Consider the following 26,199-nt stretch of genomic DNA (forward strand, 5'->3'; position numbering starts at 1 on the left):
ATTGTAATGATTTATCTGTGACAGATTGGCAGTTAGGAAGCCTTCTTAGTTGGCTTACACAGACCATGGAAAGATTTAATGTTTTCTTTTATATATATATATATATATATATGTATATAATAATAATATAATAATGAATAATGTAATATCTTCATGTAACCAGATATGAGATTAACATCTAGTCTTTTTTCCACATGAGGGATTAATGATGAAGTGGAAAGTCTTTTCTCCACTGTTATTGTGTGGTAGTTAGCAGCTTTTTAAGGGAAGTGGTGCACATAGCTGTTTGTATCAGGTCGTGACGAAGATATTTATAGATCGAAACATGTTGCCAATAAATTCCTTCAACCCCTACTTTGGAGTGCGAGTTATAAGCGTCTGGAGGGCTTGACACTACTGTTTTGAAATATATATATTTTTATAGTTTTATTATTTTGTTTGGCTTTAGCAACCCACTTGGGATATAATTTTAAAATGTGCAGGACTACCCTTACCAGGATGCACTTTGCAGCTCACTCGAGGTCCACTGGAACAAAACTGGTATTCAATTCATATGAGGTGTCTGCAATTAAATCTGCTGAGCAGCCACGTAGCTGGCCTTTGAAAAAGGAAGGAAATGTTTGTTCTCTGCTGAAGGAGGGATGAACCCAGAAACACGTGTCCAGAGATGCTTGAAAATACAAGGCCTGAAATAATGAAAATGCCAAAGAATTCTTTGTAAGTTGCTGACTTTGCTACATTCCATAATGACCAGTTGCAAGTGCGCTTTTCTTCAGGACAACTCTCTCTTTTACAAATTTATATATATATATATATATATATATATATATATATATATATATATATATATATATATATATATAATAATCATATATAATCATATAATTTTATTGAAAACAATGGGTAATGCGATTGTGGCCCAGTGCTTCAATCCCAGTGCACTAGTTCCCACCAGTGTGGTAATTTCTATAATGAAATTTAATAATAGTGACAAATACATTAATACACTGTAATACAGATTTGTTTGCAGTTTTGCTTCATTGTTTCTTTGGTGATTGTCAGTTGAATCTCTTTATACAGGACATACAGCCAACACATGTTTAGTGCTCACCGCACTTCTTCAGGGCTTTTTGTATAAAAAACTAAATTAAAAATCAGTAAATACGAACATATGTATTAAACAACTTAACAGCAGAAACAAATAAAAAATCACTTATAAAATTATTCCAAAGACTTTTTATAATTGATCACATATAGCCAAATTCAACAAAACTTATATCCCACCCCATAATCCAGGGGACAGAGACAAATGTCATCGACATTACAATTGCCATGTGCGTAGAAGTAACTTTCAGCTGGACATAGCACGTTTAGGGCCAGATGTATCAAAAAACCATTTTGCAAAATCGCTATTTCTGAGTCGCAAAATGGTATGTATTATATATTTGCGATTCGGTGATTTCTTAAAAATTGCAAATGCTATTAACGAATCGGAAATTGCGATACCGGCCCCATTCGCACCTATGGGCCTGTAGGCCCATATTTGCGAATGTTTTGCATTTCCCAAATTGCTAATTTCTAACTGGAAATCACAATTTTGGGAAATGCAAACCCCAGGGTGCTGGGGGCCTAAGGCCCCCTCTGCTGCACCCCAAGATTTTTTTAAAAGGCATGTAAGGTGCACACATGCCAAAGGGGCATGTGTGTGTTACATGTCAATTTTAAAAATGCATTTTTAATGCATTTTTTTAATTTTCACATGGTTACCACCAAGTTTAACTTGGTGGTAATAGCGATTCCTTAATGCCCAATTCGCATTAAGGAATTGCTTGTTACATGTGGTTTATAAATTTCAAATAAGGATCCCTTATTTGCGATTCTCTAAATGGCATCGCAGTTTTAAGGAATCGCTATTTTAGCGATTCCTTAAAAAAGCGCGTTGCGAATTCCTTTCATAAATACTGAAAAGCATTTTTGCATTCGCAAACGGCCATTCGCACCGTTTGCGAATGCAAAAATGGTTCCTACATCTGGCCCTCAGTCTCTTATCTCTCATCAAAGTTATTTTTGTCATATTCACATTACCTTAAACTAACAGTTATCCTTTGGAAATGATGAATCCTTGTTGAGCCACATCTTCATATCTCCAATTCTAATAGTCCACATGCAAATGTTAATGCCTGCAAGTGATAATTCACGGCAATTTACACTCCCATAGATAGGTCTGTATCATATATGTAAGTAATTCTTAATCCTAAATCACTTCCTTTAAGTATAAAGAAAACGATCTGTAACTCCATAAAAAAAGCAATCTGAATAAATGTTTCACTGTCACCACGATCTTTTTTATCTCTAAAAATTATTAAAACCACCAGGTCAGTTTCAAAACTCCAATATTCCTTAAGGTCACCCTCCCCAATACATAAAATAGCCATCTCACCACATCTGTGTCTGTGCTTCTTATTCTAAATTCTTGATCATAGCTGCCCTTTTTTTTAAAAACTCCCCATGTATATATCTTACTGGTGGTTGCCACTAGGTAGTTATAGTTATGACCATGTTTCCATATAAAAAGCATTTTTTGTCTTGCCGATATCTTTGGTGCCATTTGACGAATCTTCCTGAAAATTTCCCCCAAAAAGTTTGACGATGATGATTGTTGCTCATGGAAAGTTTCCGGCTGCTCCACCAGGGGCTGAGAAAAAAGGGGGTCAAAAAACGTGTTTTTCCCTTGTTAATTCCATAGAGGTTTTGAACACAATTACAGCCCGAGCCGCTGGACGGAATTACACCAAATTTGTCAGAAAGATAACTTTCAGTATGCAGATTATGCGTTTGGATATTTGGTGTAAATCCGTTCAGTAGTTTACAATAAATTAAGGAAAATCCAAATTTGTACATCTCTGGCCGCAAATATTTGTGAATGCGCATGCAAATAGAAGTGCTGCAATTGGCTGGCTACAACCTGATTAGAAAGTTGCGGCTGCCATTTTATGTTACGGGAGAGGGTCCCTGGGGCTGAAAATAGAAATTATAAGTCATATAAGGAGTCAGGGTGGAGGTACCGTGACCCCAGTGGTGTGATATAGGGGTGTTTGAGGGTCAAATTATGGGTTTAAAATTATTTTTCTTCACCATGTGAAATATCCTTGAATATTCAAGAATATTCTTGAATATTCAAGGATATGAAAAAAAATGTAAAAGAAAGTTCACAGACTCATTCACACACTAATTAATTCACTCATGCATGCACTTAGAGACTCATGCACCCGCTCACACACTCACACAGACACTCATGCGCCCACTCAGACCCTCTCATAGACTCACACACCCATTTTCAGACCCATGAAGACACTCATGCACCCACTCACAGATCCAGAGACAGGCCCTGTGGCCAAAGGCCGTGCACGGCGCATGGTTGGGTGGTTATAAGGGCTTGGCTGCAGGGCCAGTCCGCAGGCCAAGCCCTGCGTCCAACCCCCGCCAGCTGTGAGCCGCAGTGGCTGGAGTAAAGCACAGCTAATTACTCCACATATTATATCATTAATAACATCTTGTTTGGTATCTTTGATATTATCACTGCAACATTTGCAATAAAATCATTAATAAGAAAACTGTGCATGGTGAAGGCACGATTTAGAGTTACCTTGGGGCACGAGTTATAGTTACTTAAAATAACTCTAGCTATAACTGCTGAATTTCTACGGTTTTGTATGAGTAAATTCAGAACCTTACTATAACGTCCCTGTAACCTTTGTTTTTTTTCAACGAATGTATGTATATGTTCGCTGAAAAAAACAAAGATGAAAGTAACGTTATAGTTAGGTGACACCGTAACGTTTTGAACTAAAAAAAACAATGACATTTACCAGTAACTATAACCCATGCTCTAAAGTAACTATAACTCGAACCCAGTGAATTTCTAAGATTTTTTTTTACATATAATTACAGTTCCGAACTATAACATCACTTCAACTTTTGTTTTTTTTCACTGAATTTCTGTTTTTTTTTCAAACTTAAATGAATATTTTATTACCAAACATAAAGCCAACCGCCACCATGCATGACCTTTGGCTGTGCATCGCGTGGGATTGCTCTGACGCCTGGGCTGTAGCCAGGCCTTGTGTCCAACCCCCCATGGACATCCAATCTCCATTGTGAATGGCCTGGGGCAATGTGCACCATGGGGTTTGGTGCAGGGCCTGGCCTGCATCAAAGATCCTCCATCCAACCCCCTATGCGAAGCCAGCCCCCAACTGCATTGCTCACACCCCATTTTTCCAATCCTCTGGTGTCTGCAGGAGCAGGCAAAGCCCTGTGGGACTCCTGGAGCTCTCTGACTCCCACTGGACACATGGGGGATCACAAATACACCCCAAAAATATTTTATTTTATTTGGACCCAGTAAAATGAAGGTTGCAAAATTTCTCTCCGTGTGGCAGCCAGCCGATCAGAGCCCAAGCTCCCATGGAAGAGAGACGGTTGCTGTGGAAAAAAGCCCTCTCGACCAATCAGATGACTCAATTTTTTAATTTGCGTGACCTCGGGACTCCTGCAAACACAACAGTCTATATAAACAAATATTTTAATTTCTCAAGAACTACTGATCAGTTTTAAACCAAATCGTAAAAAGCACGGTTTCTGGATCTACCTTCCTGCCAAAGTTGTTAATATTCGGATCTGCTGTTTTCAATGTATTGCTTTCCAAAAAGATTTATGGAAAATCCATGGGGGTTTTGCATTTGGGACCCCCTTTTTCTTGTCCCCCCCTCACTAAGCAAGAAAGAGCACTTTTTTGGAAAGCAAGATCTTAATCTCTCCTTCAGCTGCAGGAGCACATTCACAGTTCTTTGGCCATGTTCTCTCAGGTAGGTGTGTTGTTCTGTGCTCCTGCCTGGAAGGAGCCTTTGTGCCCCATGCGGAGGCAGGATAAATATTGTTAGCCCCATGGGATGGGGTCCCTAGGGCAAAAATGAGGCTGATAGAGGTAGGCCACACACAGCCCCCCTTTAAAAAAAAAATGTTGTCAGGCCCCAGGCGGTGCGTCCAATAAGTGGATTGGGGAGGGGCCATGCATATAATTTTAAAAAAGAATGCAGAGTCCCCCTGTGCCAAGGCCTACCTGGGGGGCTTCTATTTAAAAATAAAATTATAAAAATCTTTAATTCTACTGCAGCACAGCAATGCTATCACACTACTTCTGATAAAAAACATTGTGGGGGGCGTCTGGAACCTTTCTACAAGGCATAGGAGGTCAGGGTATCCGTATTCTGCCACCTTTTTTTATTTTTACTTTTTTTCTGGACTACCAAACATTGTGGTTGATGGTGAGGTAGCCAATCAGTTCTTTTCATGAGATCTGTCGGTCCTGCGGTACTCTCACATCTATAGATATCTATACAATTTGGACTGTAATTTCTCAAGAATTAATGAACTGATTTTCATCAAATCACATGCTTTCTGTTTAAAGATCTAGTTTTGTGACAAATTAGGTGTGGCTATGTCTAAATTTCATATGGAAAATTGCATGGGAAAGCATGTTTTGAGATCTCCCCTTTTTCTCTACCCCAACTTGACAGATCACCTCAAAACTTTCCAGGAAGAAGTTGAAGTGGATGAAACTTTTTTTGGAACTTTTTGTGACGGTAGGGCAAACGGCGCCAAAGGTCTTAGCAAACCAAAAAATCATTTTCCTGTGGCAACACGGTCCTAGCTATAACTACACAATGGCGACTGCCACTGTGTAATACATTACGTGTTGCAAAACTAAAAGCTTGTAGGTGCTGGAAAAGGATGAAAGCAGGGGATCTAGGGAATCAGAAAACACTGTATTTATGATAGGCTCAGTAGAAACAGGAGCCCTTCTGCCAGACTGACACTAATGCTCCCTTGTGTTTTTTTTAGGTTGTGAAAGTGGTAGAAATGGGAATACAGATCTGGATGAAGCTTGCGACTGGGTGCATTCTTTTCTGGCAGGTAAGGACAAAGAAATGCAGACCAGAATATACTATATTTGGGGAAAGGACAATATTGTATTGTAGCCATAATACAGTGTTTCATGTCCATTGTTGGGTGCAAAGTGCATTTTTGGGTGGGTATCCAGCAGCACCTAGACAGGTTTGTGGTTGCGTTTTATGTGATGCACTGCGGGGAGCATTTTGGTGTTTTGTGTGAATGACCAGAGAGGTGCTCTTATCTTGTCTCGAGGTGCGTAGAAGTGTGATGAAGGGTAGGTGTGAGAGATTGCCAAACAAATGCCATTGTAAATATCTGGTGGTTTCTGTGATGGAGGTGGGGAAAAGGGGCAGGGATCTACCTACATATAGGCAGGTACACCACACCAACCTAGACAGAGGGGCAGTGCAATGCTGTGTATGCACCCCAACATTTTAGATTTGCATAAAAGGTTCAAACACAAACATCAATCACCCTCTTAACAGTTAATTACTCAGAAGGTCTGTAGTGTCTGTATCAAAGTCTTCATCCATCATCCACGAGGGGACTCCAGAGAATTCACAACTCAACTGATTGATTACTTTTTTATCTGAGGATATGCACACACATATACCCCGCCTTAAACACTCTTCACTGAGTACCAGTCACAAGAACGTCATCATTCAAACAGTTATGTATCATTCACATGGCAATGCATTATGAAGGTCCTGAATTCCTTTAGTTGTAAATCAACAAATAATCCCTACCTAATTTACATTTCAGATTCACACCACAATTAATCATCAGACCTTTCAAACTGAAAACAGGTGCCACTACATTCTCTGTGCAGGCTGCCAAAATATGGAATTCCCTCTCCACAAATAAGAGCATTGCGGGCAACCACTTAGAATTTAGAAGAATGGTTAAAAACTGTCTACTCCCAACCTGACCATCACGGATTCCCGCTGCACCATCTTCTGCAGAACAGGAAGAAGCCTGCTATGTCCACAATCACAGGTTCTGGGCAACTTGTCAAAATCTTATGCCAAACTACATAAACCATTCCTATCTGCAGTGGAATCATCATCTTACATGGCCCCTGTATAATGAGGTGTAAAACTAAAGTACTATCATACACTCAAATACTTGACATTTCATACCTTCATCTTCTGTTCAAAACTGCATGAAACCCAAAAACCTCTCCCACTATAATGCATAATGCCTGCACAAAACAAAAAGAACTTTGATTTATGATGATCCATTAGCTACAATCCTGTACATGTCCTGCACACTTATTCAGCTCCTATTCAGCTTACTGTGCTGTACGCACCAGTGCGACCTGCCCTATCTCGACCCATAGCCCCTAAGTACTACTTCGTGTAATTTGGTAATCACTTGCGTGCAATTTATCAATCTTCAAAATTTTCTCTGACCTATCTATTCAACCAGTCACTCACACAAATTTACATATCGAACCCCTGGAAGAACTGACAACTAACATCCTAGTGAGAGCACCCACTACTCTGTCTATTTACCCCACTGATCATTTGCATGAACCAATCCCCCATAATACCCCACCCCTCTATATGTAGCATCTAATCCTTTCTGACTCCACCACAAGCAAACTTGGGTAATGTATGAAAGGGCTACATCTGAGAACAAAGCACTAAAGTCACCAACTAAAACCACAAAGTGAACCTCTAACCTTGGGTTCCGGAGTAGCCTGCGACTTGCCATAAAGTGCATGATTGCTTCATCAGGGGTAGTAAGTGCTATATAAGCAATTACAATACCATACACCAAAAACAGATAATCACAGAACGTCAAGTAACCGATATGTGCAAGTCTGGGAAGCTGTCAAACGAGTAAAACCACAGCAAAAGGGCTAGAAGGCAAAACGTTGAGTCTTGACACCTAGCTTTACACACCCTTAACTTTTACTTGAATTGTGTTGGTGGTGTGAGTGAATGCTGCTAACGCTCCCTTTGTGATTGTGATGGTGGATGATGTGATGGGATTCAACTGTCTGATGCAGACCAATGTGTGTCTCTATCATCCTAGGCGGTAAGGATGGTCTATTATTTACTGATTACTTGTTAATATGTATTGGAGTTTTGACACAACAGAATAGCTTCAGAAGAACCTTCAGAATAATCAGTGGTAATGTTCCCTAGGTGCCAAAGGTGAACAGTATGATACATTTGTTAAGGTCTGTACTTGGGAGCAACAGCAGACCTGTTACATTTCATGCTTCGGGTTCACAGTGTTCAAGCTATGCGGTAGTGATTGCAAGCCATAGGTGGTATCGAACTGAAAGGTCTATAGACCTAACCTGGATTGCATGGTGTTTAGCTCCATGCTAAGGTGAAGGGGTAGAAACGTCTGTAGAAGGGAGGCCTGCGTAGCTGTGTTCAGCCCCTAAAACATGTTACTATAAGTTATTAACGTAGCTCTCTATGTTAGAAAAATGACCAACATTGTTTTAAGATCTCGAAAAGATGGGCTGGGGAGCTAACCTTTTGGTAGAATGGGCCAGCTACATAGATAGAAAAACTCAAACCGCAATGAGGTTAAGAGAATACCTCATTTATGTAACTAACCAGTGTCAGAGAAAAGGAAAATTGTTTCAACTAAATAGGCACTACATTTTGAACAACCTGGTAAAAGGAAATAGTCTTAGGAATGATGATAATGCATTAACTACTTTGGATACAAAGTGTGGTTAACATAAAGCAAACATGCCCAACAATTACAAGTAAAGCCATTCACTGAGATGCTTTCATGGACAATCTAGAAAGATTTGATACTAAAAAAACATTACTTTATGATGATTGTGTATTAGAAGCTTTAGCACACCAAGAATATAGAAAGGAGGACCTCAGCACCACCAGAGTATTAATTGGGCTGATGGGGCCGGGGTGAAATCACTTTCCTCAGTAAATGCGTGCTAGTTATCTGTAGAGACTTTTCAGTCTTTCAAATATGTTTCAGTCTGAGGAACCTTCAAAAAGAGTCCTGTACCTAGTTTTTAATGATTTGTTTAGTTAGGTGAATGAAGTCTACTGAGCATGTGGTCTTCAGACTTTCTCTGAATGGTGCCAAGGTATGTACAGGAATAATTTGATCGAACCAGAGGTTTGTTGCTTTCAGATCAAGAAGGTTAAGGTTGGAAAGGATAATTCTTATTCCTCAAGCATCTAGTTCTGTCAGACTGTGTGGCAACTGTGGAAGCAATATAAAGCTCATTACACAGAGTAATCTGTGATCTACTACAATATGCTGTAAATCAGTAACTCATTTTGTAAACACATTTGTAAAACACAATGACTTCTTGATGAACTGTAACCCATGTACTCCATTTATGGCTTTTGTAAATCTTTCAGAAAGTTCCACCTTTGTTTAATAACTCATTATGACCTCAGTTCACCAAGACCACGTAGACATTACATGTTTATGTCAAGTATCTTTCTACATGTGGTCTCCTGAAGTCACCTTCAACAGTCAGAATTTCTTCAATTTTCTCTAATACTGTAATGTCTGTAGTTTCTGTCAGTGCCTGCATCCTTCCTAAGGCTTTTCTATGGGCCTGCCTGGAGTCTCTTCCAGTGGTCAGGCTTCCTAGAAACTTCTGTAGTCCTGTAGAATCTGTGGTCTCCTGTAGTCTGTGTGGCCTTCTGCAGTCTTTTCTACTGGTATGTCTGAAGCATCTTTCAACAAGTCTTTTGTCGTCCTGTAAAGTCAGCTGTCTCTTGGACTCGCTGTAACCTCTTGTAGTCTTTTCTACTGGGATGTCTACTGGGAAAATATTCTGGATGACCAGTGATGTCCTGTCAGAATTCAAAGTCACTTTACAAGCATGCTTCTTAAGTGAATCACCTCTATTAACAAGCAAGACATCCTTAATATCTGACTGTTTTTAGGTACAGCAATAAATTCCACACATTCACGCTAATGACCCCTATTTGGTTACTTATTCTCTATTAATACTGTCTTCTGAGTTACCCGCTCTACACTAATACTCTGCCCCTAATGTTCATAATTATAAAAGGCTAACACATTAAAGTTCTGGTCTTTTGGGACACCTCAAATTGATCAGAACCTAATGAATCAAAAGTCAAGCTTAATAATGATCTATGTTTTTTTACCTAAAGTCTTTATTTATGCATTTGCATAGTAACAAACATGCATTGTAAACTCAACAACATAACGTCTCTGACATGTATTTTTCAGTCCAGCCAACATGTTTATGCTGTTATATTGATCCAGCCCTCCTGTGTATGCCCCCATTTCTCTTGTGTCATGCAGTTTCTATTCCAACCCCCTTGGACTACCATTTATTTCAAACCACATTCTGTCCTTGATCGGCTGAAGTAACTTGTAACCTCCCCGGATCCATACAGGCCCTGCTGTTCCAATCGGGGACCGTGCTGAGACTACGCAGGAGCACCCCCAGATGAACCAGGTGTAGGCATCTGGACCAGCTCTTGTGTTCCTGCCGCCTCAAAGGTCGCCAGTATCTCTTCCCAAACCTTTTAATCTCTATGAGAGAGCCCAAAGGGAGTCTCCTCTGCCAATGAACATTCACTGGTGTCCTTTACCCACCATTCTATTACCGGTCCCTGAGTACCCAGCCATCCTTAGCGTTCCACGGTTTACCTGGGAGGCGTGCCGGCTGCAGGAATTTATTTTACATTTTTACTTTTTTAGGTCACCCCACAAGTCCTAGCAAACACTGCTTAGGGGATGGGTCCAATGTCTATCCTATTGCTCCTCCAATTCGTTCAACCAGCTCCCCTCAGTACACCAGCACTGTGTCGCAATGCCATGCCAAATGTAAACCTTTGGCTCTCCAATGACGGCAACGTGGACATGTTGCTGAATGTCCTGAATATATTCTGTTTAGCTTAGGTAGCATGAGGTATGTGCAATGGACATAGTTAAAGTGAATTAACTTAAACCTGGCATTTCCACAGATCACTCTGACCAAGAAGCAGGTCCTTTTCCATTCATTGTGTGTGAGTTGTCCCTCCAAGTCATCCCCCTAGGCCAACTGACTTCAGTGCCTACCCATCTTAAGGGCATTTTACTTACAAGATACCAAGTATCCCTGTTCCCTCGTGCTCAGGGGCGCCAGAATGATTTCTGATTGTGCGGGTGCCTCGATAACTCCATCCAAATCTCCCTCGCTGTTCGTGACATTTTGGCATATTGTAGGTATTGGCCCCAGCCCAAGGTGAAAGCCTCTTCCGCCTCCTGGTAGGAGATGAAATGCTCCCCCAGATTGAGATCTCCCAGCAGTCTACAACCACCCTCTTGCCACCGAGCAATGGATGTAGTGGACCCAGTATCCTAAAATGGTTTCAGCACTCACATATCTAACTTTATAGGTAAGGGTGGCTGCCCAAGCACCCTGGCCATTATCCATTCCCAAGCCTGTGCAGTATGTTGCACCAGGAAATTGAATTCCTCCTATAGCCTTGAGTCCCTTATCAATAGCTCCAAATATCCCCCACAGAAGCGGTTTGTCAGTATTACCTGTTTCTACTACCCATTTAGCCATATATTGGATGTACGCTGGATAGTAATTTAGGGCCAGATGTAGCAAAAAAGAAATTTGCGAGTTGCAAATTGCGAGTCCATGCGACTCGCAATTTGCAACTCGCAAATTGGTATGCAGTACGGTGTCTCAGACACCGTCTGCGACTCGCTATGGGGTCGCAATGACCCACCTCATTAATATTCATGAGGTGGGTCGCAAATTGCGGCCCCATAGCGAGTCTAAGCACTCGCAAACATGGAGGCCTGCTGTCGTCAGCAGACCTCCATGTTCGTGACTGCTTTTAAATAAAGCAGTTTTTTTTTTAAGTGTAGCCCGTTTTCCTTAAAGGAAAACGAGCTGCACTTAAAAAAAAATCCGAAACCTTTAGTTTCGTTTTTTTTTCAGGGCAGGTAGTGGTCCCCTGGACCACTACCTACCCTGAAAAAATATTTGTGGGTCCATTCACAAAGTGGAAGGGGTCCCATGGGGACCCCTTCCAATTTGCGAGTGGGTTACCATCCACTTGAAGTGGATGGTAACTGCGACACCATTTGCGACCGCATATGCGGTCCAAATGGTATTGCATACCACTCAGAATCGCAAATAGGAAGGGAACACCCCTTCCTATTTGCGATTCTGAAATGCATATTGCGAGTCGGTACCGACTCGCAATATGCATTTCTGCATTGAGAAATGCGATTAGCGAGTCGCAAACGGCAATTTTTGCCGTTTGCGAGTCGCTATCCGTTTCCTACATCTGGCCCTTAATTCCATATCTGGTAGTACCATCCCCCCTTCCTCCTGATCCAGCTTTAAAGTGTTGAGAGCCACACACCTTCTCCTGCCCGTCCAGACCAGCGACACCAAGAGGCTATTTAAACACTTGAATACAGCTCAGGGGATTGGGACAGTGACTTTTCTGTCACATAGAGGCATGTTAGCAATAGCAACCCTCTGCATAGTAAACAGTAACAAGCTAGCCCAAAATTTAACAGACAGGTGCAATCCCCCCAACATCACCTTGAGATTAAAAGCAGTTTCTGTCTCAGGCGTCACTGCCACCATATTGCTGAGATATCTACATTTTTCCTTTTCCCAGTGTAAGCCAAGGTCTGACAGGTGGTCGGTCCATAGGGGTCTGTGCCAGAGCACCCAGGGGAAACAGTAAACTCTTACTCCTTTTAGGTCTCAGTCCCACCACTCTACCAAACTCCTCTGCTGTGCCATTAACGCCAGGACAGACTCTCCCAGTGAGCACATTAGTGGGGTCCCCCAGCTGGGTCCCCCCTCCCCATCAGCACTGAAGCCTGATGACCAGTGGTTCCAAGAACAGCGCAAACAAAAGTGGTGAAAGCAAGCATCCCTGTCTGGTGCCACGCTGTATCGCAAAAGCCCCCAGTACCACTCTGTCAACATCAGGGCAGTACGCGCTCTACGGGCGACTAGAATGCAAAAACCTAACAGTTTCAAGCTAACATAATTAATGCTTTGTGCTGATATGATGTAGCTTAACCTTTTGCATTGCAGAGTTTAGTCTTGAAGACTTATATTCAGCATACATATAAATACTGTTCACATGTGATGTACTGCTGCAGGCCTTCAGACTGTGTCAGGGTGTGGTCCCCTTCTAGGGCCTTCTAGAAGCTTTCCCTGCAGCATGCCTGGGTGTGGTTTGTGGGCTGGACCAAGACTCTATATAAGGGAGCCAGCCCAGCTCCACGTGCTCACTATTCAGAGGTCCCGGTGCAGAGCAGCAGCAACTTCCTGAGCTCCTGTTCCAGAGGCCTACTTTGATCCTCCAGGTCTCACCCTTTTTTCACTTCATTAGGTGATCCTAGATCAGGGCGGTAAGACGGAGGTCGGGCTGGGCCCCCGACTCCGTTAACAAAGTCTCTCGAGTTCTTGGGCCTAATCTTTGCATGATAAGCAATTTGACTCTTGTGCGTGTGAATGTGCGCTTGGTCGTTTCATGGCATTTACATGTGAATACTCGAATCGGCAAGACGCACAATTCTTTTCTCGTGCTTAATTCATGTTATTCATTGCGCGCTACCATTCCTTGGCAGTTACATGGTGGCATACGAATCGGCAAGACGCGAGATTCGTTTTCTTGTACTTCAACCCTTGATATTCATTGTGCGCTACCATTCCTAAGGCAGTTACATGGTGGCTTTCGAATCGGCAAGACGTGCGATTCTTTTCTCGTGCTTAATTCATGTTATTCATTGTGCGCTACCATTCCTTGGCAGTTACATGGTGGCCTTCGAATCGGCAAGACGCGCAATTCGTTTTCTTGTGCTTTAACCCTTGAAATTCATTGTGTGCTACCATTCCATGGCAGTTACATGGTGACTTTCGAATCGGCAAGACGTGCGATTAGTTTTCTTGTGCTTTAACCTTTGATATTCATTATGCTCTACGATTCCTAAGCATTTATATGGTGGTACTCGAATCAGCAAGACGCGCGATTCTTTCCCTGTGTGTAATTCATGTTATTCATTGTAAGCTACCATTTCCTGACATTCGTTTGGTGACCTTCGAATCGGCAAGCAGCGCGATTCCTTTTCTGTGTCCAAAAATCATGGTGTTCATTATGTGCTACCATTCTAAGGCATCTACTTGGTGGTTTTCGAGTTTGCAAGTCGCATGATTTATTTCCTGAGTTTTAATTTGTGTTATTCTTGGTGCACAAATCATTCAATGGTATTTTCTACCTATGTGAAAATCTGTAATGTGCGCAATTCATGTTCCGGCAATTTGAGGGAACAAAAAGTCAGCGTTCAAGATGTAATGTTGTGTGTTCCTAACATGTTTTCTAAAAACCTGATTCATATGATGGTTTAGAAATCATTCAGATTGTTTCCTGATCCTCAGGCGAAGGATGGTACTTGAATTTGAAAGTTGCATTTAACCTTTCTTGATTCCCTCACAGGTATCCAGTCATCTTGAAGCCTAGTCATTTTAAGTCTATGCTTAGGTTGTCCATGTTTTCAGAATGACAATGTTTAGAGTCATAGGGGGTCATTCTGACCCTGGCGGCCGGTGGCCGCCAGGGCCACCGACCACGGGAGCACCGCCAACAGGCTGGCGGTGCTCCCACGAGCATTCTGACCGCGGCGGTTCAGCCGCGGTCAGAAGCGGCAAGTCGGCTGGCTCCCGCCGACTTACCGCTGCTCGGGGGAATCCTTCATGGCGGCGGAGCGCGCTCCGCCGCCATGAGGATTCTGACAGCCCCTACCGCCATCCTGTTCATGGCGGGAAACCCGCCATGAACAGGATGGCGGTAGGGGGTGCCGCGGGGCCCCTGGGGGCCCCTGCCGTGCCCATGCCAATGGCATGGGCACGGCAGGGGCCCCCGTAAGAGGGCCCCGCAAAGTATTTCAGTGTCTGCCATGCAGACACTGAAATACGCGACGGGTGCAAACTGCACCCGTCGCACCCCTGCAACTACGCCGGCTCAATTCTGAGCCGGCGTCCTCGTTGCAGGGGCATTTCCTCTGGGCCGGCGGGCGCTCTTTCGGAGAGCGCCCGCCGGCCCAGAGGAAATGTTAGAATGGCCGCCGCGGTCTTGTGACCGCGGTGCGGTCATTTGGCGGCGGAACCTTGGCGGACGGCCTCCGCCGTCCGCCAAGGTTAAAATCAGGGCCATAGTCTAGTATTGATTCATATGATAAAATTGTGATATTGTGTGTTTTAACCTTTTTGCTTCCTACAGGTCTCCTTCCCAGCTGTTCCCTTCCTAATCCCATTTTCCCCACTTGGACTCTCTTAGACTCTGTGACAATTCTAATCAGAGTATTGGAGCTGTCTTGTGTTGGGAACGTGCGCAGACCCCGAGGATCTGGTGACTCTGACACACTCTGCCATTTTGAACTCGAGCCCTGGGATTCGTATGGAGCAATTGAACCCAGGCACAGAAATCCTTTCCAAATCCCATTAGTTTCAACCCCTCCACTAGATATGGTTACTCCAGCGTGTCGAAGGCCTTACCTATATCCACCAATGCCAAGACCAGCTCCTCATCCCACTCCCGCACTGTGTGGCACACATGACTCAAACATCTCAGGTTGAGGGACATGCTATGACCAAGTCTAAAACCACACTGGTCTTTGTGGACAGGAGGCCAACCACCTATCTTAAATGCACTGTCAAGACTTTGCAAAGAACCTCAGCATCAGAGTTGGTTGTAGTTAACAGTCTTTAAGGTGCGACTCCATATGCAACCCTCACTCGGTTTCCTTGAACATAAAATTGATGGCAGACTGTGTAGCGGCCCTACCCCCACCTGTTCATCGCAGCTCATCATTGGCATGGCCAGTGTCTCCTGTTCAGTATCCAGGCTAGCAACTTGCTAGATTTATCACCTTCCCTGTGCAGGTGCTGTGTGTAATCCCTTCTTGTCAATCTATCTAATCTGTTGGATGTTTCCCCCAGGGATCTTTGTGCCTCTGTTACCTCTGTTCCAATATCCTCCCCTCTCACCTCTCTGCATTGTAAGTCCTCTAGCAGGTTTTCCTTTAGTAGATGTTGCTAGCTTAACCCCATACACCTTCCATAGCAATACCCCATGAGCCCCTGCCTTCAGTGCCTCCTATTCATTCTCCCTGGTAGCAGTAGATCTCCAGTTGGTCCTGAGGTGGGCCCCTTTCTGTAGACTGAGGTTCTTCTGGCACTCCTGGTCCAGCAAACCCTACAATGGCATCTTCCATGTGAAGCTCTCCACCCGTGCATTGCACCAGTCAAAGTGAATCTCCAGTGTGGAATGGTCTGATAAGTACCTTGCCAAGAAATGTGCATCCCCTATCCGGGTTAGTATACCTTCCGTCCCAGGACCCGGTCTAGTCTACTGTATGTGTGATGAGTCATGGAGTGGCATGTCCAGTGGGTGGAACTCTCTCCACACATCTGCACTGCCTGTAATATTTATTACTTGTTGCAATGCAGTCACGATGTAAGCCTTCATGTTGTGTTTGGAAGGATATCTGTCAAGGGGCCCAACAAATATGCAGTTGAAATTCATGTCCATAGTATGGAGGCTCCAGAAAAGTCCAATAGCAAGTCCTGAATCTTGAAGAAGAGTCACCGTTATCCGTATTTGGTGCATAAATGATAAGGATGCTGAGTTCTCTCCAATCTAACGTCCCCTGCAAAAGAATATACCTTCCCTCCACATCTGCTTCCGAGTATGTTAAGTCTGTTAGGTATCCTGGGGCCACCCACATGGACATCCCTCTAGGATATGCTGAATACGTGGAGGAATACAGGTGTTCTTTCCATTTCATGTTTAGTTTCTCAGCCTCTGACTCTTTCAAGTGCATTTCCTGGAGACAGGCTATCTGTATTTTGTGTCAGCGTAGAAATGTTAGAACCTGGTGTCTTTTACAAAAGTTCCCAGGCCACAGATACCCCACTTACTGATGTCATACCTATTATAAGTCATGGGTCCATGGATTCCCCACTACCGGGCTGCAGGCTTCCCATTCAAATTCCCTCCTAAACCCCACAACCCTTCCTGACATTATGAGACACTTTGTTAGTGAGCCGGCCAATGCAGTGTCCCAGTTACGTAACATTTTAAACTGCCAACCCCGTCCCCTCCGCCCCCTTCCGGGATAAACACTTGAGAATCTTCTAACAGCGTGCCTACCCAATCCAACCCTCCTTCCTCCAATCCAGTGGTCATAACCCAACACCCTCCACAATGATATAACACTAACGCTACTCAATAGAATATGTGGAGGAAGCTCCCTCCCAGTGCACCCCAAGACCAAGAGTGGTCAGGGTGCCTCGGGAAAGGCCCACCCTAGCTGCCCTAACCATCACCAATTTGTGCACCCTCTGCCATTTGTTATCACATTATTATCAAGTGCATGTCATGCCTTAAATATGAATTACTATCACAATCTTGGCCATTCAATCTAGTTCTGTATGGGTCACCATCCCCCCAAATGACAAGGACCTGCAATCGTCTAACCATCTTGTCCGAGGCTAAACCTCAAAGTGTAGTCTTCTTTCTCCCGGTGTGGTGCAGTTCACCCAGTGAGAACTATCAGGCCACCATCTGGTTTGGGGATTAGTCTCCTGATCGATCCCCTGTAGACACCCCTCTATCCTCCACCGCTAGCGTACCTTATCCCTGCAACAGTACGTGCTCTGTCTGCCAGTTTATCTTGTCTGGAGGCTCTGACAAGGCTCTCACTCCCCTTTTGACACTCACCCCTCTTCTCCCCACTCGGGTGTGACCAGAGGGCCCACGTTCTAATCAGTGCACCTGATCTCAGAGCTCTAGCCAGGACCTTGCCACAACCCCTTTCAGAGGGCCACACGGCCTGCAGGGGCTACTGGGACCAACTGTGTTGGTTCAGTCCTTTTATACTTGATGTCCTGGGGCCTGACCCAATATGGATTATGCTGACCTGGGCCAAGTACTCCTTCTGCACTTGACTCTCAGTGGTAGCTGTGGTCGAGCAGTCAAGGATCCCTCTGGGGAGGTAGATTCAGGTCACTGGACATGACTCATAACTCAAAGTACAAACAGTATGAATAATATCTCAATGTCCAGCCAAATACTTGCTTTTATAAGAAAATGTAGTATTTTATTTCTAACTCTACACAGGCAAAGAAATGCAACATTCAAACATAACAACACAGCTCCCCTTGAAGTCAGGGCTCCCGTAGTTGTCCCATCCTCCTTCATGCAACGTGTTCAGGGTTATTCCCCATTCACTGGTGGCTGCATCAGGGAATGCAAACGATTAGGCTGTACTCAATAGTTCTCCCTTTTGACCCTTAACAAACTTAGCTGAAAGAGTCTATGGTGTCGCAGCACCGTTAGCAGTTAGTTCTCCCGTGGCTCAACTGGCCCAATACTCGTCTTACCAGCTCTCGCAGCACAGAAGGTTCACCGATGCATTGGGCACCTTCAAACATACACCCGCGAGTCCTGCTCAGTTCGGTGAGGACAGGCTGCTCACCATAAAAATGCAGCAGCACCCGACGGCGCAGGCTCTCTCTCTGGAGGAGCGATGCAGGATGTCGGAGTAGCTCCGTGCTCACAAATAAGCGGTAAGTTGACATTGTTCAATGGGGTGGGGAATACTTTTTTCCACTCCTGTTCAGAGCCAGTGAGGATGCAATGTCATTCACAGCATTTCCGACAAATCCTCTGTGGTGAGCTGGGGGCAGTTCCCCCGCAGAGTTGCTCCAATCCATGAGTCATAGCCTCGGTCTTTCCTTTCCTTCGGGCAGTGGCCAGAAGCCAGTGGCAATGTTTGACCCGGCAGCCCCTCCTGGCATGTGGGGTTGTTGCGGTATGTGGTGATGCAGGCACAGGCTCTTCCAGCCTCAGTGCTTCAGCCCAGACAGTCAGAGATCTTGGCGCTCCTTGAGCGGGAACTTTACCGTTGGCCTCCTCTGACATACATGGTCACCACTGCACTGTGGAACGGGTGTGGCAAGACCTGCTTGGTGCTCAACACATGGCTCAGTCTACTGCAGTCTGGCATATGAGGGTCACTGAAAACAGTTTTGCACACAGGCTATGGCCCAACCAGTGCTCAGTAGAATCCTCACACCTTACACATGGAGTCCTCATGGTAGGGCTCCCCATTAGACCTTGCTCCCTCCAACGCTATTCTCTTCCTCACAGGGCACACTGGTCTTATCAGGCAGACACGCGCGGGTGCTCCAGGCTCCAGGACAGGTGATCTCGGTTTCCTTGGTTGCTATTTCCTCACTCAGCAGAGAGACTAGCAGGCCTTGGCACCAGTCGTACTTCCTCTTCTTACACGGCCCGTCTGGCTGCTTGGCAGATGGCACATTTTTGGGTACTCAGCCTCCCCTTCTTATAGTCCTTTTCAGACACCAAATGTAATGAAGGTCTGGGTCTTTGAAGTTTTATGTATGTTGGGGTTCTGCTTCTTTTGACGTGGACACTTTCTTCTTCCTTCATGAAAGAGGTCTGCCACAGTAGGCACAACTCCAAATCTGATTGTCCACAGCACAATTCATAGGAGTGACCAGAGTTCACACCTGAATGTCAGCCACAGCGATAGCTGCATCAAAAGGCTAATACCAGACCCTCAGCCCTACTCTTTATGATTGACTTATCAGCAGCTTCTTCCTTCCTGAGATGTGTCCAGACCCCTTCCGTGTGGTCTATCACTAAATCAAAGAACAATATTTTGAAATGTACATGGAGTCTTTTCCTGTTCCCTCCAGTGTGTCCCCACACAGCTCACAGGAATGCAGCAATCCACTGGGGGGATTCCTCTCCTCCTATTTGTTCTTCAGGTATTCTACTTCACATAAACACACATTTCCACTCAGCACATGCTTTATCCACACATGCACTGCACAGCACTATTTTCTCATGTCATGTATCATTCTTTGCTTACATACACCCAGAACATGTACTTTGTACTAACTGCACATGTACTGCACATAACCGTTCCATTCTTGTATTGCACCCTTCCTAGGTGGAGATACATCCAATGCAGATTCACTACTCCCGCGCTGCGCAGCAATCCACAACTTACCTGATGTAGACCAAGGGTGAGTTAAGCACACAGCAGCAGAACTTTTAAAAAGGTGAGTGAGCCTGTAGGCCTCACTCCAGTGACATAGGGTAAAAAGGTCCTGTTCACTACTACTGATCACCTCAAGGTATGCTGCCACCGCTGTGCTTGTGCTGCTTAACTCCTGGTGAAGGCAGTAGCCTTCCACCTCTCCGAGGGTAGCGCTTTTGGTGCACCTTCCGGTCCAACAGGCCTATGTCATGGGACACACACATGATCCATGTTCGCCTATGACAAAATCAGCATTAAAAATCCAGACAACAGTACAGCTGGGCACTCAGGGAAGGGCTACACATTTTATCATGCAGAGTAATTTTCAATTCCAACAGACCACGCCTCCTCTGCGCCCTCAAAAAATCAATTTTACCTTGCGCCACCACTCTCAGCCAAGCTGGGTATAGCAGCATGTAAAGGAGGTTGAACGTTTTTTGTTTCTGCTTTATGTCAAGGAACGTCTTCCTCCATGACTGAACCTTCCAGTATATGTGGTAGTTTTGTGGTTGTGATATTGGACGTTCAAGGCCTCCCTGGCTCCCAGGAGGATAATGTTGCAATCCTTGTAGTTGAAAATCCTGGCTAGTAGTAACTAAGAAGGGGCCTCCGGCAGCAGCCTCACCACGAGCGCCTTATCTGCTCTCACACTGGTGAACATAGAAGATAACTGCTGCGGCCTAAGCATGTGTAGAATCCATTGCTCCAAGAAGTGCCCCGCCGCAGCGTGCCCCACCCTCTTCAGGAAGCCCAAATTATTATTACAGCACGTTCACCTCTTTGCATCCTCTGTTCGGTCCTCCAGAGTCTTTTTTGTCACCATCATCTTGGACTTCTGATTTTTGAGGGTTTATATTTCCTTTTGTAGCATTCCTATCGATTGCTCCAAAGACTTCACTTTGCTGACCACCTTGTGTAAGCCAGTGCGAAGCAAATTGCCCTTGATGGAGACCAAGTCGATCTTTACCTCCGGTGTCATCCAGGAACCCTGTCTGGCTGCGATCAGTTATGCTCTTGCGAGCTCCTCAGGGATGCCCCCAGAGTCCTCAGATGGTTTAGCGCCCTACTGGTGTGTGGTAAGCTGCCCGGGCCCTGAGTGTACTTCGTAGTATCCTGAGTTTCCCTGGCCACTTCCCCCTTCCACATGGTTCGGTGTCCCTACAAATGTCACTTGAAACACACTTAGGGCCTCTGGCCTACGAGCACAGGCAGTCCCCCCATGGGTCCTTTCTGGGAGAGGCACTCACCCACCCTGGAAGTCAACACACTTGAACAGACCCTACTATGAGGCACCTCTTGGTGAGCCCCTCACTGTGATGGCCTTATTGTCTGATCCCAGTCAGTCTCCTAGTGGAAACTTCAGTTGTGTGCTTAGATGCAGCAGCCCATCCTCTGGCCAGTTCTGTCTAAGCCTCCAAAGCCGCAACTCTGCAGTCTCCCCTGCACCTATGCTGTCTCCACCACTCGCCTGTCTGAATTTAGGGCTCCTCACCCTTCTCGCCTATTCGTACGGTGTCATAGGTGATGGCACTCTTGCAGCATCTCTGTCAGCTGGGGTACCTGTGTGTGTCTTTGGCCTTGTGCAGTGTGTGTGCAATCGGGGATCAGTCCTTGTCAGTGGGCCCCTGCAGTTCAAGGTTAGCTCACAGCGCATGATAAGGGAGTCAATCCAGGAGCATCTCCTGTCTGTGATATGGGAGTAGGGGACACAGTAGATGATCCAAAAGGGCCTTGTCGAGCCCCAGAGAACCATACAAGGCCAGCCTCACCCTCCTGGCCGACGAGCCTTTGAGGAGGGATCCCGATCAAAGATAGCCACCACCGCTGTTCTCAGAACACCTCAGAAACCACGCAGAACCACTAGGACCCATCCTGGGAAACATTGCTCCCTCAGACTCTTGGAGGGGAGCCTTGAGTGAACGGGTCCAGTCTCACCAGCCACCGCCCACCCTGAATTCAGCATCTGCTCTGGGGGAAGCCTCAGGCCTCACGGGTTCTCAATCTCACTGCTCCCAGGCAGCCTCGGCCAGATCTTTACTCCCGCCACATTCTTTTTTTGACTTGGTAGATCTGGTATGAGTGATGCTGAAGGTTTCCATAGGCAGGATTCTGTAGGATTATTCTGTAGGGAGACGGAGCACACTAGATTAGCGTCCATTCGCCATTTTACTTGGCCACACCCCCCAATAATGATCTATAGGCTAAAAATGCAGTTGGATGTTTTTTAATTTTTCAAATGAAATTGTTAAAGACATTAAATGACTTCTTCAAAGGATTGCTGAAGGAAATATTGAATCCCAAATATTGACCGAACAGTATCGAAGGACAAAATATCCAAAGGAAAGTGCATCGAGGGAGGTAAGGATTTACTATGCTTAGCTCCACATCTATGTACCGTGAAGATATATATTTCACCAAGGTACGTAATGTGGAGCTCGTATGGAAAATATATAGAAACTTACTTTTCAATATATTGTTGCAATGTTATTCTTTCTCTTTGATATTTGGGCTTCAGTATCCTCAACCTATACCCTTCAATGGTGGTAGTCCACTGTTAGCCATTATATGAAAAACTGCATAGTTGATTTCTAATTTTATGTCTTCTTCTGAGCACAATTCCACAATCCGTGCTGTGGTGGAAGATGTTTGACTATACTAAATGTGGGTGTAAGGTAATCACTCTAGATTCCCTGTTACAGTTTGATCTTTAAAGTAGCTCTAACTTTTACTACTGCTAACCTGTTTAACTATAGACTTTGGGTGACTTGCTAACATTGTTTTTATTTTCCTTAAGCTCTTTGCACAAGAAAGTCTATACTTTGAAGATGACCAAGAATCAAAGGAGCCCTCCATCCGGTTTCTCAATGCCCCTCAGGTTCCAGTGTTTGGATACCCCCTGCAGGTTCTCTATTATTGTCCGAAGAGACAGATTGTGTTCTTTGAAATTTTGGCTTCATCTTTGACGAAGTCTTCAGTACCTGTCTTCAAGAAGTGTTGGGTTTGTGGCCCTCATGAAAGTAAGAGGCTACGCGTGGTCAAGCTGGAGTTCCCTGCTCACATGGTGTTCAGGGAGGACTATTTCATTAAGCACTCCATCTATATCCTCGATGTGCTAATACAAGCATGGATAATAGAGATCCCGGACGAGCCACTACCTTTTGGTTCCTCGGTCTCCTCCTTGGGATTGGATAGTTCTTTCAAAAGTGCAACTGCTAGGACCTTCAGCTTCCTCCACTCACTGACTCCTTACAGCAGGCCTTACAAAGAACACATGCGCACTTTACGTTGGGACCAAGAGATCATCTGGAGAATTAGGAAGGACCGATTACACCAGTGTCCGGTTGAGCAAGGTAAGAACACTAAAAGTCCTAAAAGTCCTAGATATTATGCTTTACCTAGTAGTGGTCCTCACTAGGTCTGCTTTCCCATAGATTGAGCGTTTTGTGGCTCTGTCCAAGGGATACATTTTTTAAACATTTAAGTGGAAGAGCTCAAAGCTTTTCTTAGGATCCTGTCAGAGGACCACCAACACTCCTGATTGCTGGGGCTACTGACTATCAAGCTTGTCTACTTGTGCTTCCACTTCCTGTCTCTTTCATCCACCGCCCTACACCTTCTCTTTATCTTATTCCTGCAGAGTATTTTTCACCCCTACTTTCTCCCTTTGTCACTGTTTTCCGATCACTCTGCTCCTCTTCACTCTCCTTTTTATGCCCTTTTCCCACCTAGCGTTGGGTCAAAGTCCGACTGCCCCAATGTCTTATTGTTTTGTGTTTGAACAGTTTGTGGAATGGGAATTGGTTTTAGTGGCGGGAGAGGGGACTGTGGCAATCCTGTTCTGAAAGTCGAGCCGTGAGATGATCAAGGCACTCTCAGGTGATCAGTGGAATGTGAGTACTTGATCATTTTGAGTTGGGGAGGTGATGGTTTGTAGATTTTGCTATTTTGTTGATGTGTGACAAAAGCGAGAGGATGGAGTCACGAATAAAGCCTAGTGATTTTACTGATGGACAGACGACCAGAGAGAAGCCATTCCATCTTAACTCATCAATAATTGAACTGTCATTTTTTTGTGTCTGGGGCGCAATTACTGAGAATTCAGTGTTTTTTGGGGATTCAGCATTCCGTTTCTTCCCCATCCAGGCTTTAAACTCTGCCAGGCATGAGCGGAGAATTTCTAAACCAAACATCTGTTCTATTCTCATACTGATGGGTCAGGTAACTTTCCATTTCAAATGTAGAGCTCAAACGAACGTCAATTCACCAAAATGCCAGGGGTCGCGGAAATGACGTCATATGCCCTTTGACCTACAATTTCACTCAAACGAACGTTTCCACAAATACTCATTAATGTTTACACATACTCTCTCACATAAACACACACTCAGCCACATCACACACCCAACATACATTTAAAAGCATTTTTTACTTACCTGAGCTGTCAGGGATGATAAATAATTCACTATTAGTGTAAACAAAAAGAATAATCAATCAATCAATCAATCATATTTATACAGCGCGCTACTCACCCGTGGGGGTCTCAAGGCGCTGGGGGGGGTCACTGCTGCTCGAAGAGCCAGGTCTTGAGCTGCCTCCGGAAGGCGAGGTGGTCCTGGGTGGTCCTGAGGTGGGCAGGGAGGGAATTCCACGTCTTGGCTGCCAGGTAGGAGAAGGATTTCCCACCTGCAGTGGTTCGGCGGATGCGAGGGACGGCGGCGAGAGCGAGGCTGGTGGAGCGAAGTTGACGGGTGGGCGTGTACAAGGTGAGGCGACGGTTGAGGTATTCGGGGCCCTTGTTGTGGAGGGCTTTGTGTGCGTGGGTGAGGAGCCTGAAGGTGATCCTTTTGTTGACGGGTAGCCAGTGCAGGTGTCCCAGGTGGGCGGAGATGTGGCGGGGTACGTCGAGGATGAGGCGTGCAGAGGCGTTTTGTATTCGCTGAAGACGTTTCTGAAGTTTTGCGGTGATTCCTGCATTTAGGGTGTTTCCGTAGTCTAGGCGGCTAGTGACGAGGGCGTGGGTCACAGTTTTTCTGGTGTCGGCGGGGATCCAGCGGAAGATCTTTTGGAGCATGCGGAATGTGAGGAAGCAGGAAGACGAGACGGCGTTGACTTGCTTGGTCATGGTGAGGAGGGGGTCCAGGATGAATCCGAGGTTGCGTGCGTGGTCTGAGGGGGTCGGTGCGGTGCCCAGGGCCGTGGGCCACCAGGAATCGTCCCAGGCGGACAGGGAGTTTCCGAGGATGAGGACTTCCGTTTTGTCTGAGTTCAGCTTCAGAAGACTGAGTTTCATCCATTCTGCGACGTCTTTCATTCCATCCTGCAGGTTGGTTTTGGCGGTGGCTGGGTCTTTGGTGAGGGAGAGTATCAGCTGGGTGTCGTGGGCGTAGGAGATGATGTTGATGTTGTGTTTGCGTACGATGTCGGCGAGGGGGCTCATGTAGACATTGAAGAGAGTAGAGCTGAGCGAGGAACCCTGTGGGACGCCGCAGATGATCTCAGTGGGGTCCGAGCGGAAAGGCGGGAGGTAGACTCTTTGGGAGCGGTCAGAGAAAAGAGGCGATCCAGTCCAGGGCCTGTCCTTGGATACCGGTGGAGCGGAGGCGGGTTATTAGGGTGCGGTGGCAGACGGTGTCGAAGGCAGCCGAGAGGTCGAGGAGGATGAGGGCGGCTGTTTCTCCGTTGTCCAGCAGAGTTCGGATGTCGTCGGTGACTGCGATGAGGGCGGTTTCCGTGCTGTGGTTGGCCCGGAATCCGGATTGGGAGGGGTCGAGCAGGTTGTTGTCTTCGAGGAAGTTTGTCAGTTGTTTGTTGATGGCCTTCTCGATGACTTTGGCCGGGTAGGGGAGGAGCGAGATGGGGCGGAAGTTCTTCAGGTCGCTGGGGTCCGCCGTGGGTTTCTTCAGGAGAGCGTTGATTTCCGCGTGTTTCCAGCTCTCGGGGAAGGTGGCAGATGCAAACGAGCTGTTGATGATGGTCTGGAGATAGGGGGCGATGCTGGCGTCGGCTTTGTTGAAGATGTAATGTGGGCAACGGTCCGAGGGGGCACCGGAGTGGATGGTGTTCATGGTAGTTTTGGTCTCTTCGGTGCTGATGGGAGTCCAGGCGTTAAGGGTGACAGCTGGGGCTGTGGGTTCCGTGGTGGTCGGCGGGGTCTGTGGA

The 26,199-nt window shown here is 45.5% G+C and overlaps 1 protein-coding gene across 1 annotated transcript in view; it reads left to right on the top strand.

Annotated features, from left to right (window-relative positions):
• The window catches only part of LOC138249714 (protein sel-1 homolog 3-like), a 320,950-nt gene that overhangs the window by 14,604 nt on the left and 280,147 nt on the right, over nucleotides 1-26,199 (top strand). The window contains exons 2-3 of the mRNA XM_069203733.1: nucleotides 5,905-5,976; nucleotides 22,835-23,390. Of these exons, the coding sequence (XP_069059834.1) occupies nucleotides 5,923-5,976; nucleotides 22,835-23,390 (610 nt within the window). The 5' untranslated portion in view covers nucleotides 5,905-5,922. The remainder of the gene's footprint in view (nucleotides 1-5,904; nucleotides 5,977-22,834; nucleotides 23,391-26,199) is intronic.

This window comes from Pleurodeles waltl, chromosome 8 (genome assembly GCF_031143425.1).
Source record: "Pleurodeles waltl isolate 20211129_DDA chromosome 8, aPleWal1.hap1.20221129, whole genome shotgun sequence".
Classification (NCBI taxonomy): Eukaryota; Metazoa; Chordata; class Amphibia; order Caudata; family Salamandridae; genus Pleurodeles; species Pleurodeles waltl.